General features: G+C 36.4%; 1 protein-coding gene across 2 annotated transcripts in view; it reads left to right on the top strand.

Moving 5' to 3' along the window:
• The window catches only part of LOC123321990 (cyclic nucleotide-gated cation channel subunit A), an 82,578-nt gene that overhangs the window by 58,212 nt on the left and 7,250 nt on the right, over window positions 1-17,116 (top strand). For both annotated transcript variants that reach the window (XM_044909814.1, XM_044909807.1), the window contains exons 5-6: window positions 7,223-7,536; window positions 7,784-8,059. In XM_044909814.1, coding sequence (XP_044765749.1) covers window positions 7,223-7,536; window positions 7,784-8,059 — 590 coding nt within the window. The remainder of the gene's footprint in view (window positions 1-7,222; window positions 7,537-7,783; window positions 8,060-17,116) is intronic.

Here is a 17,116-nt window from a genome sequence, read left to right as displayed (position 1 = left end):
TCTGGGGGACTTACCAGGATTTTGGTTTTGTCGATATTGAGTCCAAGGCCTAAAGCTTCGTATATATGTTTATTGTGTCCAGCATTATCTGTAGATCCTCTGGGCTGCTAGCGATAAATGCGTAGTCGTCTGCATATTGAAGTTCCGTGATAAACTTTGAACGGGTTTTTGCTCTGAGGCGCTTCAGGTTAAATAGGCCTCCATGAAATCTGAATCTTATTCCAACACCTCTTACAGGCATACTCATGTCAGCAATTATCGAGACAGCTATGGCGAAAATATTGAACAGTAAAGGCGCTAACACGCAGCCTTGTTTTATTCCAGAGTTGGTCCTGGATACTGACGAGGTAACGACCAAGGCTCCTAAGGATGTTATCGGTTTTATCGACACAATTGACGACCTCCTTGGGTTACTATGAATGAGTAGGTTAGAGGACAAATGATCCACATGGTCGCAGTTCCCGAAAGGCTAACCGAGCCACACCGACCCCGGTTCAAATAATAATAATAGGTGTCCAATTTAATCATTATAATCCAGATTATCCAACAACCATCAGTCACATTATCAACAGAATGACAATATTCTTGATTTCATCATTAAATCCATCTTTATATACTATTTGGTCCTTATCACGCCATCTGCACCATTGAACTATAATATAAATAAAAGAATTAGGTAATACTTCATGCATAAGTCAAAAATTAACAGTCAAAGTATAACCATAATTTGAAGCGTATTAGGATTGGGCAGTAGGTTTTTCCAATATACAAAAAAAAAAACAATTCCAACAGTATCGATTACTTCCCATTTCAGCCTTCCCCAATATTCGACTTCAGTGTTATTTAAAGAAAAGAGGATATCGCTTTCGCAAATAATAAAAATCCGTGATTTAATAGAACAACGCCGACAAGCCGACCTTCCAATGTGACGATTCGAACGCGACCTAAATCAATTTCAGTTAGTATTCAGAGACAATAGGGGGTTGGCACCCCGGATAACAATCGGACAAAGAATTGCCTTTTCCGGATGCCGTTCTTCCAAATAATGAGGTTCTAAACCTGGATTTCGAGATAAAATTGACAATTCTACTCAGCACTTTTCGTAATTCAACTTCCACCAAGGAATAATCATATATATACTAAGTGATAAAAAAAACAGAATTCATTAGAGAGAATTTCTAGGGATATATTTGTTTCAGTCAGGATAAGGAACGATCAGGTTTTCAACCATATCTACAGGGTGGTTTTTGTGTTATCATATGTTCTCACAAAAAAAAATGTCAGTATAAACTGCATGGTCCAGCTAAGGATGAAAAATCAGAGCAGTTTTAACTGACACAACTTTTTGGGAATTTTTCGGAAGTCAATTTTTGAGTCGCGTATCTTCCAGAAAAATCATCGTAGATCCGAATGTTGCACAGGGTGGGCAAAATTCGTTGTCTACTGAAGGGATCTCGAGAACTACGACGACACATTCTCGAGCTCTTTTTTCTTGACTAATCCAAAACTGAAAACAGATCCACCCTAACGTTCATATATTTTGAGTTATTAACGAAAATTGAGAAATTGTCATTTTTAATGAAGCTGAATAACTCGCTTATTTGAACTCGTATTCGAAATCCGTTGTTACATTCTACAGGCACTTTTTTATGAGGAATTCGAGATACGACAGAGATTTCTGATTTTTCAAATGTAAACTATAGTTGAAAGTTCTTTCATTCTGCTGCAATTTTTTGGCTGATTTCAAAAATGTATCATATGTCGCTATTTACATGAATATAACATAAGAAAAAAAAATTCAATACTTTTTCCTGCTTTTCGATTCACTGTTTTAGTAGGCTGGCGTAACCATAGCGACCGTTAAAATGCATTATGGTTTGTGAACTCCATATAATCCTATGTGAACTCAACCTTCTGTGATAGGAATCACCGACTTTCGAATAATTATTTCTTTTATATATCGATATCGAGATCGATATCCTTTAAAAGAGAGTAAAAGAATTTCGTCTGATTATTAAAGAAGAAAATTTATTCAATTATCGTTTTTCTATTCATGAAAGAAACTTAAAGAGTCAGTAATATAAATAAAATACGATAGCTATCAATAATTATAATTTTTACAAAAAATAAGACGATGAAAAATAGGTACGTTTGTCAACAGTAGTATTCGAATTGTGAGCCATCGTAAGATAAGCATGCCAAACATCCGTGATTCCAATCATAGAAGCTCACGTTCACAAAATATAATGCATATTCAACGGTTGCTATGGTAAGCCAGCCTACTTATAATTCAACAGAAAATCGAAAAGTAGAAAAAAAGATTAATTTTTTTTTTATGTTATATTCATGTGAATAGCGACATATGATACATTTTTGAAATCAGCAAAAAAATTGCAGCAAGATGAAATAACTTTCAACTATAGTTTACATTTGAAAAATCAGAAATCCCTGTCGTATCTCGAAAACGACTGGATCGAAAAATTTAATAATATCATATTCGAATTCCTCATAAAAAAGTGCCTGTAGAATGTAACAACGGATTTCGAATACGAGTTCAAATAAGCGAGTTTTTCAGCTTCATTGAAAACGACAATTTCTCAATTTTCGTTCATAACTCAAAATCTATGAACGTTAGGCTGGATCTGTTTTCAGTGTTGGATTAGTTGAGAAAAAGAGCTCGAGAATGTGTCGTCCGTTTTCTTCTAGCTGCTCTAGTTCTCGAGATCCCTTCAGTAGACAACGAATTTTGCCCACCTGTACATATTCTGAAAGAGAAACTCTTCTTGTAATAAATCTCAAGATTTCATTCATCTCGGCTCGACGAATTGACTAATTTACGAATTCTCAAGTGAAATTTGCAATTCTTGAAAAATGCAATTTCCGAGATGAAAATCTGAACGAAGGGAGATAGCCTTTCATAATTGCTCGCAATGGATTCGGCGAGTTCGAAAAACTATATTTCAAGTTTTAACTGAACCCAAATTTCTGGGAATTGTTCGAAGATCAAATTTCGAGTCGCGTATCTTACAGGAAAATCATCCTAGATAAAAATGTAATACGTATTCTGAAAGGACAGCTCTTCTAGTAATAAATCTGAGAATTTCATTCGTCTCGGCATAACCGTTCGGTCTTGAGGAAGTTTTAACTGACCCGCTTTGTAGCGCGGGAGTTGACTTCGAGACAACGTATTGATAAATAGAATACTCGTATTTCAGAAAGTTACAGTGAGTTTTTCTTCGAGAAGTTGCTGAGTAGAGTTGGAAATTCAAATATGAATACATCATTTCAAGTTCTAAAAAGATTCACAGATTCAATATTTGAAAAATATCAACAGAGACATAAGTCGTATAGTAGTATTCATAGACTTAACAATATGTTAATTCTCCGAAAAGCTCCTCAATGCGATATATTCTGGTACTCTCTGAGAATAACTGTTACATTTCTGATTGACTGGGTCCTTGGAGTTAGTGGAAAAAACACACTGTAAATAGATTTCCAAAATACTCCATCGAAAATACGTCTTGCAGAAGAATTTGATGCGAATGTCCATTATTATCCATGAGTTTTATTCGACACCTAATAGCATTTTTCCATTTTTAAAAGTTTTCATTTTATTTAAGGGTCCCTACTCCAAACATCAACCTACTCCATAATAACTTGTAATAAACTTGTACCCATAGATTAATAATCTATGCTTGTACCTAAAGGGTGTTTCAAATTTCGCGTTTTTTTTAACAATAAATAAAACACATAATTTGCATTCCTTTTCAGAAATTTTTTATTTGTTATTGAAGTATAAGTTATGACATTTATGTACGAAAAATAATATCTGCCAAATGGCCTCCTCTTGTATCTCTACAGACGTCCAATCTTCTGTTAAAATTTTCAATGAAAATTTGACATAACTGAGGCTCTATCTCACTAATGACACGAATAATTTCATCCTTTAGTTCAGGAATCGATTGTGGATTATTCTTAGAGACCGGGCTTTTCACATAACCCCAAAGAAAATATTCCAATGATGTCAAATCACATGATCTTAGTGGCCAATTGACATCACCCTTTCTACAGATTATTCGTCCAAGAAATTATTGTCTCAATAAATCAATTGTGTCATTTGCAAAGTGAGGTGTGGCGACATCCTGTTAAAACCAAATATCCTCTTGATCAATATTCATTAATTCAGGCCACAAAAATTCGATTATCACCGAACCGGTCTCTTGAAATTTTTTAATAATTCGACCAACAGTGCTTTCAGATGGACAATTATGTAAACCATAAAATTCACGAAATTTTCTAAAAACACTTTTCTCAGAACTCCGATTTTCATGAAATAATTCAACAATTTGAACGCGTTGTTGAGTCGTGTACGAAGCCATTTTTATAAATGTCATATATCATACTTTTTAAATGTTATAATACCCAGACGAATTCGGTGCGCCATCTATTTATTTATTTTTAAAAAAAACCGCGCAATTTGAAACACCCTTTACCTAGATAAATTTTGCTTTCGGGAAAAAATCAATCCTTCCGGTTTTTCATTGGCGGGAAATTCGGAATAACCGACCAGACATAGCTGTAATAATCGTTTGAAAGTCAAATATTCGCATTTTATACGAAAGTCTGTCGTCTTTTTCACCAAGAACAACTCTTAAGTGTTCATAATAAATGTCTTGGCAAATGATCGCTTTTGTATAAGAAAATTGGAAGATTCCAGGAAAATAGAGCGGGGTAAAAGTGCTATAATGGAGTTTCATTGGTGAATATCACAGTTGTCTCTGGTATTTCAATCGACCCACAGATATGACTTCGTTCATTCAGAGGCTATTTCATTCTAGAGACGATTAAGGTGTATTTTTATTTCAATCTGAAATTGGGCTGAAACAGAGCGAGTTGAAGATGACAGGGGAATAACGACTTGATATAAAAACTTTAATCTCGAGTTTCTGCATGGTCGGTATATAAGTTTATTATAGGATATGGAGGTGGGGAAGATTGAACTTATTAATATTCATGGAGTAAATGACTCGGGATTAATTTCGAAGCTGTAGGGAACACATCAGCTATAAATTTGGAGAAATTAAAGATTAATACCCAATGATTCTATTGGAAGTGCCAGCAATAATAAAATGGTAATAAAAGTATCAATTCATGCCGGATACACATACTATACAAGGTGTCCCGGGAGTAACTGTACTTAATCTTATCAGAGATAGAGTGGAGGTAGTTGGTTGTAAGAGATCAAACTGTTTAGGAAATAATCTGTGAGATTTCATATTGAAAGGCATCTCGCACTGCAAAAAATGATCCTTTCCATCTCGACGCAACCGTTTGGTTGCCATTTCCGAGATAAAAATCTAAACGAAGGGAGATAGGCCAATAGATTCAGCGTGTTCGAAAACCTATATTTTCATACCAAAATTTCGAATATCTGACACTGTTCAGGAGAAAATCATTTTTTTGTTTTTCTACTTTTCATTTTCGAGTTGACTTCGAAGAGCTCCCTGGAGTGCAATTCTCTATTGAATCATCGAATGCTTCGTTTTATAGAACCTTCAAAATAAATTCTATGCACTCCTGCACTCCATATCCTAAGACAGTAATAGAACATACTGATTTTCAGACAGAGTAAAAAATAGGTCATTTTAGGGGTGTGCAACCCCTTGCTCATTTTTAACCCGAAAATCGAGATTTTCAAATAGAGTTTTTGTGCTAGGGTGGAAGCCTAGGCAACGCTGGTTATATAACCGGAAATCTCAATTCGATCAGACGAATATAACAGGATATATCGCAGATTGAAAATTGTACTTTTGGAAAAACGCCATTTCCAAGATGAAAATCTGAACGAAGGGAGATAGGCTTTCGAAATTGCTCACAATAGATTCAGTTTATTCAAAAACCTACATTTTCATACCAAACTTTCGTATCTCTAACACCGTTTAGCAGAAAAAATATATTAGATTCAAACGTAAAACATACCTACTCTAAAAGAGCAACTTTTCTAGTAATAAATCTGAGAATTTCATCCATTTCGGACTTGAGGAAGTTTCAACTGAACCCAACTTTTACAGGATTTTTCGAAGGTCATCTCTTGAGTCGTTTATCTTCCAGGAAAATTATCGTAGATATGAACGTGATACATATTCTGAAATAGCAACTCTTCTTGTAATAAATCTGAGAATTTCGTCCACGTCAGCGCAACCGTTCGGTCTTGACGAATTCTCAAGTGAAATTCACAATTTTTGAAATATGCCATTTCCTAGATGAAAATCTAAACGAAGAGGGATAGGCTTTCGAAATTACTCGAAGTAGATTCAGCGTGTTCGAAAACCTATATTTTCATACCAAAATTTCAAATATCTGGCCCAGTTCAGGAGAAAATTTTTTTTTCCACTTTTCATTTTCGAGTTGACTTCGAAGAGCTCTCTGAATTGCAATTCTCTATTGAATCATCAACTGTTTGGTTTTTTAGAATCTTCAAAATAAATTCTATGCACTCCATATCCTAAGACAATAATAGAACATCCTGATTTTCAAACAGAGTAGAAAATAGGTCATTTTAGGGGTGTCCCAATCGAGTATTTGTACTAGAGTGGAAGCGTTGGCAATGCTGATTATAAAACCAGAAATCCCAATTGTATCAGACAAATATAACAGGAGATATCGCAAATATCAGATTGATTTCCTTTTCGGTAATATTTATTTTGATTTGCAGAATTTAGGTTGGTATTGGGAATCAAACTGACAGAATATCACTGATAGAAAATATGTATTTTGAATTTGCTCTGTTTATTTATGTTATAGCCATATGCACCGTTTCATTAAACGAGATTAATTCCTTAAACATCCTTTTTTCCATAGAAATTCTATGCTTAAATGTCGTTTTACAGCTTAAGCTTCGTTCAATCAAACTGTGCATACGGTCATTATAGTGGTTTAATCGAAAAATTTTAAATAAAATTGTATAAATTTCCAATGCTGATCGATTAGTTCCGAATTTGTGTATTACTTCAGTTCAAATACTTTTCTAGGTTATATTTTTATTTCATTCCTATGGAGACACTGCAGCATAGATAAACTAATCCCTAATTATTTGTCTATGCACTACAGAAACCAGAGAAATTAAGCTGTATCTGGACTTTCAAGGCCTGCCTTGATGTATTATCATTCTTGAATCGAGTAATGAGAGGTAGAAATGTTCTTCATCGCATTATTCTTCCAGGTAACATCGGCTCGATGATCTCCAACATGAACCTGGCACGCGTGGACTTTCAGAATCGCATGGATGGTGTCAAGCAGTACATGGCATTCAGAAAGGTCGGTAGAGAGCTTGAGGCTAGAGTCATCAGGTGGTTCGCGTACACATGGGCGGAAAGTGGGGCTCTTGATGAAGAGAGGGTACTTTCAGCCCTACCGGATAAGCTCAAAGCCGAAATAGCGATCAGGGTTCACCTAGAGACACTGCAAAAGGTCAGAATTTTTCAAGACTGTGAACCAGGGCTTCTGGAGGCCTTGGTTCTTAAGTTGAAACTTCAGGTAGGTAGCAGAGACAGATAGAATATTTTTTATTTGTTCATTATCAATAATAAAGCTGATTAACACTGTAAATGTCAATTCTGCATAACCAGATAATATGCTATAAATATCAAAAACAAGTACAAGTTAAACTTTCTGAACTCCTCCTTGCATATAGGTCTATACAAAGTTCAACTAACGAAGAATTATCGTCCAAAACAATAAGATATATGAAGGTTTCTCATGTTTATGTGTTTGTTTTATACAGGTTTTTTCTCCAGGCGATTACATCTGCAGAAAAGGTGATGTTGGAAAGGAAATGTACATCGTTAAACGAGGAAGATTGCAGGTGGTTGCGGATGATGGACATTCTGTTCTGGCTACGCTCAGTGCCGGATCAGTGTTTGGGGAGGTCAGCGTTCTTGATATTGCAGGAAACAGGACCGGGAATAGAAGAACAGCCAATGTCAGATCGTTGGGGTACTCGGATCTGTTCTGTTTGGCGAAAGATGATCTTCTTGTGGCGCTTGCAGATTACCCCGATGTAAGTACACATATTTGTTTCATAAGAGACCCTGGATTCTTGAAAAAGAAAAGAAAAAACGAATAAAGGGGTCTTCATTTCATTTTCAGAGACCTGCAGTTCTTATGTCGTCTTGTATTGCAGAGAAAAAGGTGCTTAATTGTCTCAATGTAATCTTCAGTTCAGAATGAGTTATTTTCCAACACTAAGGTGACTTTTGTGTTTGAATATCTTGAAAAACAAGCTCGATAAAAAAAATACTAACCTTTGTTTGCAAAATGGCGAAGGCGATAAAAATCATGAGTAACTGTTGAAGATAATGCTCATAAAAACAATGAAAAAATGAAATGAAGAAGGTCTATATTTCATCCCATAAAATTCATTCATTCGGTGTAACTGGTTTCGTCAGCACGACGGTGAACTCATCAGACACATTACTGAAAGAAAATTTCAAACTTCAGAAAAATACCACAATCAAAGATTAACTTTCACACCTAAGACATTCAGTCTCGAAAAATCTCTTTTTAGGTTTATCTTTGATTGTTGTATTTGTCTGAAGTTTGTAATTTTCTTTCAGTAATGTGTCTGATGATGTCAACGTCGTGCTGATGAAACCGGTTACACCGAATGAATGAATTTTATGGTATAAAATATACACCTTCTCCAATCTCCATTTTTTTATTGTTTTTCTAAGCATTATCTCCAACAGTTACTGATGAGTAGAGTCTGATAGTTTAATCAACTGAAATTTCCTGGCATAAGATTAAAAATAAATGAAAACTGAAAAAAGCTCATCTTAATTTCCGGAGAATATGTTTCAGGTATGCATGCCTAACTGTTCACTCAAAGGAGACCGTACAAAGATGAACTATTATGTTGCCATGCAAGAAATTCGTGATTTAGGGTTTGAATTACTAGAACACCCTCCTTATTCACCAGATTTGGTTCCATGCGACTATCATCTCTTTCCTCGACTCAAAAAAAGTTTAAAAGGTCTTACATTTTCTTCCAACGAGGAGGTTATAAAAGCTATGGAGGTCTGGTTTGCAGAGCAAGAAGGAACATTTTTTTTTTGAAAGGTCTAGAGACGTTGCAGGTCCGCTGTAATAAATGTATACAATAAAGAGGAGAAAATGTTGAGTAATAAAATATTTTGACATTGAAATTTTGTTTGGTTCTATGGTAGACTAAAATTTTTTCGATATATCCTGGTATATAATAAAATGGAGAGAAGAATCACTTATTATTTCTGTTGATTGATTATTATCTGGAACGTTATCAGTAGAACGTCAAATGAAAAACAAATTTTGATGGACATTATGATGTTACAATCATTTATAAAAAGCCCCTGTAATATTTGTTTAGGTACTTTCATTTCGATATTTCCAATCATACTTCACGAATGTGAACAAACAGTATTCAATCCAAAAAGAAACAATTAACAGGCAAGTAATAATTGCCCCAATTTGAGTGATAAGGTTTTGCCTTTCGGGATCCCTTCGAACTCACCTTGAGTCAAAGACATCCCAATCCCGGATTAATCTGAATAACAGAGTTGACCCAGTTGATTCCAACCTCACGAAAGTTTCTTATACCGATTAGAGCCGCCTTCATCGATTCCCCCATGACAGAGATGGAAATCTCAGCAGCGAAGATGTCGCCTTCATTAGATCTGTTTTAGAAGAAGACTTTGTAGGGAGGGATGCCTGGAAGAAGCTTATTCCGCTTATTCGCATATTTCACTTCTTTTCGTTTCCATCTCCACACAAGAATGCGAGTCGAAATTTGAATTCCAAGTTTTAGTTGCTCAAATATTATCCGACTGTTGAAAATCTGAAGTAAGGAACATTGAAGTACGAGGATATCGAGAAATTCTTAGCCTACTACTATAGAACCAAACAACATTTCAATGTCAAAATATTTTATTACTCAACATATTCTCCCCTTAATTGGATATATTTATTACAGGGAACCTGCAACATTTCTTCTTGCTTTGCGAACCTCCACAGCTTTCATTATTATTTATCGTTGGAAGAAAATTTACGACCTTTTAAAGTTTTTTCAGTTGAGGAAAGAGATGATTGTCGAATGGAGCCAAATCTGGTGAATAAGGGGAGGTGTTCTAGTAATTCAAACCAGAAATCACGAATTATTTGCATGGCAACATGAGATTTGTGTGCAGAGGCCTTGTACTGCAAAAATAAAACAACTTCGGATAGCTTTCCGAGTTTTTTCTCTTCAATTTTTTTCCGTACAGTGTTCAGTAATATCGAACAGTAATCTCCGGATATTGTTCTACCCTTATCTAAAAAATCAATCATGATTACTTCATGGCGATCCCAAAAACTGAAGCAAAAACTTATCCAGCAGATTTTTGGACACCAACCTTCTCAGGTCTTGCAGAACCAGAGTGTCGCCATTCCATCCATTGTTGCTCTGTTTCTGGATCGTAGAAATGTACCCAAGTCTCATCCATAGTAAAAATTCTGTTTAAGAAGGCTACATCGTTTTCAAATCGAGCACAAATCGAACGCGATGCTTCTACCCTTGCACGCTTTTGGTCAACATTCAAACAATTGGGAATCCATTTTGCAGCAATTTTTCTCATGTCCAAATTGACGTGAACTATATGATGAACGCTTTCGCATGAAATATTCAGTGCTACAGATATCCGTTTTAGCCCAATTCGACGGTCTGATAAAATCATGTCATGAACTGCATCGATATTTTCGGGGACTGACACAGAAACTGTCCCGATCGGTCATCATCTTCAATGGAAAATTTACCTCTTTTGAAGCTTGCAATCCAATTTTTCACGGTCGCATACGAAGGACATTGATCACCAAGAAGGGTATTAAGCATATCTTCGTAAATCTGCTTACCTAATAACCCTTTTAAATACAGGTAGGTACTTGATGTTTGCTCGATACTCCAATTTTCTATTCCTTTTAATTTATTGCGTATCTCTGGTTTACCTTTTGACCTCAAACTTCACACTGACACTTTTAATGAGATATTGTTCGTTGCTATGGTAACGCAATATTTTTTTATGCATGGTACTGGCCTAGACTTACTAGATATCAATACATCCTCGTAATTTTTTCCAATGTCGGGAAGCGAGAGCTAAAATCTTAATATTTTTCCCGTGTATAAAAACGACGGATAATGACTATTTATGATTGACAAAATATATTATTGCGATAGTCAGAAAATTATCGATGTGAAGTAGCGACAATGAGACCTGCGTTGCTAAGAAAACTTTTAAAGTAAACAAATATCTGTTAATATAAACAGACAGTCGACAAATACTTACTTAAATATCTGTTAATTTAATTATGTGATTTAATTTGAAAATTGCGAACTCAGTAGTTGTTCCCAGTTTTCTCTAACTCTACCGGAGTTAGTAGAAGCAGAAAAAATAGCGTCAAAGTAAGCAAACCATCTTTACACACTTGAGATGAGTATAAAGTTTGAAAAGCAAACCATACTTCCATACTGTGTGATATGCTCCAGATAAATCCACAAATGCTGTTCCTGTTTTTAGTTTGTTATTGAAACCTGCTTCAATGAAGGTGGTGAGGCTTAGAACCTGATCACAGCAATTTCTATTTCAGTCAGAAAAAGAATTTACCTCTCTAAAATTTTAAAAGGAACACTCAATAAGCTAATGGGTCGATAACTACTGGGATCAGAAGAATTCTTTCCACGTTTTAAGATTCCCAGGACTTTCGCTTTTCGGAAACTCGGGGAAAATTGCCAGTATTTAGAATATTATTATAAAAAAATAATAACCAAGACAACGTTTTTTTTTTTTCCTAAATACTTGATGAATTCCGGATAAATTCCGTTGAATCCTGCAACTTTTCGATATTCAGAGTATTTGATTGCTGCTTTTAATTCATCCATATTGAATGGATTAGAGATGACATCCACGGCTGGAGTTGAGGTGCTAAAATTATGTAGTTTATACTTCATATCTTTCATTTTTATTGAGAAATTTCAAATGCGTTAGAAACATCAATGAGTCGACGTGCAGTGAATTTAGGATCAATTTTGGAAGATGACATCGCTAAAGGAGCAGCCTCACCTAGTTTCCTCAGAACAGCCCATGAGCTCTCTTCACTCTTCCATTTCTCCTTTCGATCGGTATTTATTGAATTCATAAGCCTTTCGCATATTCCCTGAGATAGTAAAACTTGATGATCCTTGTACAAGTTGGTTTCATCTGACCAATCAGGAATATAGGAACTTTTTAGCTGCAGCTTTTAACGTAATACATACCTACTCTGAAGGAACAACTCTTCTTGTAATAAATTTGACAATTTCATCCATCTAGGTGCAACCGTTCGGTCTTGACGAATTTTAAACAAAACATGGCTTTTTCAAGATTTTCCGAAGGTCAGCTTTCGAGTCGTTTATCTCTCAATAAAAGTAACCGTAGATGGAAATGTGATACATATTCTGAAAGAGCAATTATTCAACTATGTGAAGCTGGCACCCCCAAATGCGAAATTTGAAACAAAAATATCAGGGTCGTTTGTCCATCGAAGGCCCATGTTTGTCCACCCTTTTGTTTTCATTTGTCCAGATTCATTATATATATATATATATATTCATTTTCTGAGCAGCACCCACCAAATCGCAAAAACTCATTTTTGATGGTACAGATCGTTTGTCCAACGTAAGTCCACGTTTGTCCACTAAATTTTTTTATTTGTCCTTCCTCAGAACCATAGAAATCAATCTTTGAAAATTTTGGAAAGTGTGAAGTTGGCACCCCCAAATGAAAATTTTTGAACCAAAATTTCTGGATCGTTTTTCCATCGTATGTCCATATTTGTTTACCTTTTATTTTCAATTGTTCAACACTTTTCCGCAAATAGGGACTCTGCTCATAAAACGCACAGAAAATTTCGTTTCCCCATATCTTCCATAGGGTGCCTGGATGAATGAAAACAAAAAGAGGACAATCATGGACCTACGATGGACAAACTATCCTGAAATTTTGGTTTCAAAATTCGCATTTGAGGTTCCAGCTTTAAACGTTCCTAAAGTTTCAAAGATTGATTTCTATGGTTCTATGAGTTGACAAATGAAGTAATTGGGTGGACAAAAGTGGACTAACGTTGGACAAACGACATATACCATCTTCTTCTTCATGTGCCGTCTCCTTCACGAAGGTTGGCGACTAATAAGGCAATCTTAACTTTTGAAGCTGCTGCCCGAAATAGTTCAGCTGTTGTTTTTCCAGACCAAGTTCTTAAATTCTTCAACCAGGAATCTCTTCTGCGTCCAGGGCCCCTTTTGCTGTTAATTTTACCTTGAATTATCAGTTGTAATAATTCGTACTTGCTTCCACGCATTATGTGTCCAAAGTACTCAAATTTTCTTTTCTTGATGTTATGAAGAAGTTCTGTTTGAGCATTCATTCTGCGCAACACCTCCTCATTCCGTATCCTGTCAGTCCACGATATTCGTAGCATGCGTCGATATGCCCACATCTCGAAGGCGGTAATTCTTTTGGACAGTGTTTCTGTTAGCGTCCACGCCTCCATTCCATACAAAACCACTGGGAACACATAACACCTGAGAACACGCTTTCTGAGTTCGATGTCACAGCCGCGATTACAGAGAAACGTCTTCATTTTCATAAAGATATTTCTGGCTTGTTCGATGCGGCACTTAATTTCAGTTTCCTGTCTCCAGTCGTCGGTGATGATTGCGCCCAAGTATCTGTAAGAGTGAATTCGCTGTATCTCTTCATTTCCAACCCTTATTGATGTTTGCGTTTGTAGTCCTCTCTCAATTACCATATATTTTGTCTTTTTGATGTTCATTTCCAGACCAAATACATCGCTACTACAATAAATGACGTTGAACAAGGTCTGTAGGTCCTCCAGCGTTTCTGCCAACAGTAAGCTATCATCCGCGTATCTGATGTTATTGATCAGGATTCCATTGATGTTAATACCCACATTGATGTCTTCCAAGGCATGTTTGAAAATGGACTCTGAGTATATATTAAACAACAACGGTGACAGAATGCACCCCTGTCTTACACCTCGCTGAATCTCAATGTCATCTGTTTTCTGCGAATCTACCATCACATTTGCTCTTTGATTCCAATATAAGTTTGTTATTAAATTAATATCCTCCAGATCCAGGTTCAGATTGGTCCTTATTTCGATCAATTTATTATGCCGTACTTTGTCAAAGGCTTTTCTGTAGTCGATGAATCCTATATATACGTCCTTGTTGACATCTCGACATCGTTGTACCAACACGTTGACGCCAAATAGCGCTTCACGAGTCCCTAAGCCGTTTCTGAAGCCGAATTGGGTGTTTGTCAGTGCCATCTCACATTTCCTATATATTCTGCCGTGTATTACCTTCAAAAAGATCTTTAGTATATGACACATCAAACTTATTGTGCGATAGTCTTCACAAAGCTTTGGGTGATTTACTTTCGGCAAGGCAACGAACGTTGATCTCAACCACTCCGTGGGTATAATACCAGTTTTGTATATTACGTTGAATAGATCTACTAAAATGGTAATGTTGTCTTCATCGATGAGTTGTATTAGCTCTGTTGGAATTTCATCGGGTCCGATAGCTTTACCTTTTTTACTATTTTTAATTGCATGTGTGACCTCTGCCTTTGTTATCGGAGGGGCCGTCTGTTTATTATTGTTATCATTACCACGGGGGGGTGTTCTCTGATCTTGAAAGAGTTTTTCAATATAAGTTTTCCAGTGAGCAAGACGATCCTCCAAGGAGCTGAGTATTGTTCCATTCTCATCCCAAAGGTTGTTGATGGGCCTATTTTTGTAACTTCCACACATCTCTTTGATCTTCTTGTGCATATTTCTACTATCATACTTTCGATCCAATTCCTCTATTTCTGAACATTTTCCTGATATCCATTCTTCCTTGGCAACCTTTATCCTTTTTCTAATTTCCCTGTTTATTTCCTTGTAAGCTGTTTTATTTCCATTCTTTTGAAGTCTTCTTTTCTCCATAAGAGCCAATATTTCATTCGTCATCCACTCCTTCTTCTTTGCTTGACTGGTTGATCTCATCTGCAGTTGACTTGTTTTTATTGCGTCTTTAATGTGTGACCAAGTATCGTTTATGTTTTGCTCATGTATATCAATTGGTATTTTCTTAAGGTTATCATTAATTTCTTTGGTTAGTTTCTCTCTGTCAACTTCATCTTCAAGGGGTCTCAGGTCCCTTTGCTTTTGTCTCTTTGTTTTTTGGAGCTTCTTTAATCTTATATTGATTTTGGCGATTACCGGGTTATGATTGGAATTGACGTCGGCGCCAGGGTATGTTTTAACATTTCGAATGGAGTTCTTAAATCTTTCATTTATAAGTATGAAATCTATCTGATTTCTGACTATATCATGTTCGTTGTCTTTTGGGGAGACCCAAGTATAAAGTCGTCTTGGCGGCTGTTGAAAGAAAGTGTTCGCTACTATGAGATTATTCTCCTCACAGAACTGGATGAGTCGATCTCCTCTGTTGTTCCTTTGACCCAATCCAAAGCTTCCCACACAGTTTCCTTGTTTTCCCTTGCCTATTTTTGAGTTAAAATCGCCCATAATAACACAAACATCCTGTGTCTTAACAGATTTGAGTAACTGATTGATCTGTTCATAGAATTCTTCTACAAGCTGGTCTTCTTTGTCAGCAGTAGGGGCGTACACCTGTATTAAAGTTATGTCCATTTGCTTTCCGGCAAGTTGTAGCATTATAGCTCGGTCCGAGAGTGTTACTACATTTTTGATATTATGGGCTATATCCTTCTTTATTATAAATGCCACTCCATTTCTGTGATGTGGTTCATTATTACCGGAGTAATATACAACGCTGTCTTTTTGTGTTATTTTACCTGTGCCTGGCCACCTTGATTCGCTGACTCCTAGTATGTCTATGTTCATTCTGTCCATTTCCTGAATAACATTTCGGAGTTTTCCTGCCTCAAACATTGAGGTAACATTCCATGTTGCAATACGCTTTGTCCACCCGGGGATTCTTAGCACCCTCTGCCCATCTAAGGGCTGCCGGGGACTGAGGGCCGTAATTTCATTGACTTTTGCCATATTAGTGTTCTAGGGATGCATTTAAGCTTTTAATACGGTGGTTTCCCGTTGCCTTCCGTATCCTTATGCCGTTGACATTATCTGTTCATCCGCCTTTGGGGCCGATTTCTCAACCCCAGGACAAAAGAGTGCCCTTGCCTCAGCCGTTCATCCGCCCTCTAGAAGAGGCCGTTGACGGCTTGAGGGGGATAGCTTATTCCGGCTATCGTTCGGTCGTCAGAGCCTCGTCAGTTTTCTAGCAGGGTGCACCGGATAACAATAGTTATCTCCCTTGCAGGTGAGGTTGACATTTGGGCTGGAATTGATGTTTACCTTCGCCCCTTGCACCCCACACATATACATAGTTTTCGCAATTTGGCTGAGTTGCCCAGAAAATGCACCGAAAAAACTTATTTTTCTATATCTCTGAAACGGTGCCTGGACAAATGGAAAAAAAGGTGTACAAACATGGACCTACGATGGACAAACGACCCTGAAGTTTTTGTTTTAAAATTCGCATTTGGGGTGCCAGCTTCACATAGCTATCTACTTCAAAATGGATACGATTAAATTTAAAATTTGCGATGAGTTCATCACTTTGCAAGAGGATGAAAAAGTAACAAATCTTCTGAGAAACGTCTAAGAGCGTGACAACCTAACGGAAGTGTTTTTTTCATTCGTTTGCACAATTACACTGAAAATCAGCTGATTCAAAGTACACAAGAATAAAGTCGAAATCCGTAGCGTGTCAGAGATTCAGGAAATTCAACCAGTGCCAGTTTTCATAAAGATTTTTACCTATTTCACAAATATTTTTCGTCTGTCGCCTTCTAGTGCTCATTCTACCGATTTTAAAAAAAAATTATTGGTAATCTCCCATAAACTCCCATTTCCTTTGTAAAACCTCGCGGATATCGAAATATAACGAGTAAGTGAAAAGAAAACAACACCAAGGCCCGTAGTATCAGCTTCTTTAGTCTCGTAATTATTGAAA

The sequence above is a fragment of the Coccinella septempunctata genome, chromosome 1 (genome assembly GCF_907165205.1).
Source record: "Coccinella septempunctata chromosome 1, icCocSept1.1, whole genome shotgun sequence".
NCBI lineage: Eukaryota > Metazoa > Arthropoda > Insecta > Coleoptera > Coccinellidae > Coccinella > Coccinella septempunctata.
Note: the sequence above shows the minus strand (reverse complement) of the source record. Positions and strands in the feature narration are given on the sequence as shown.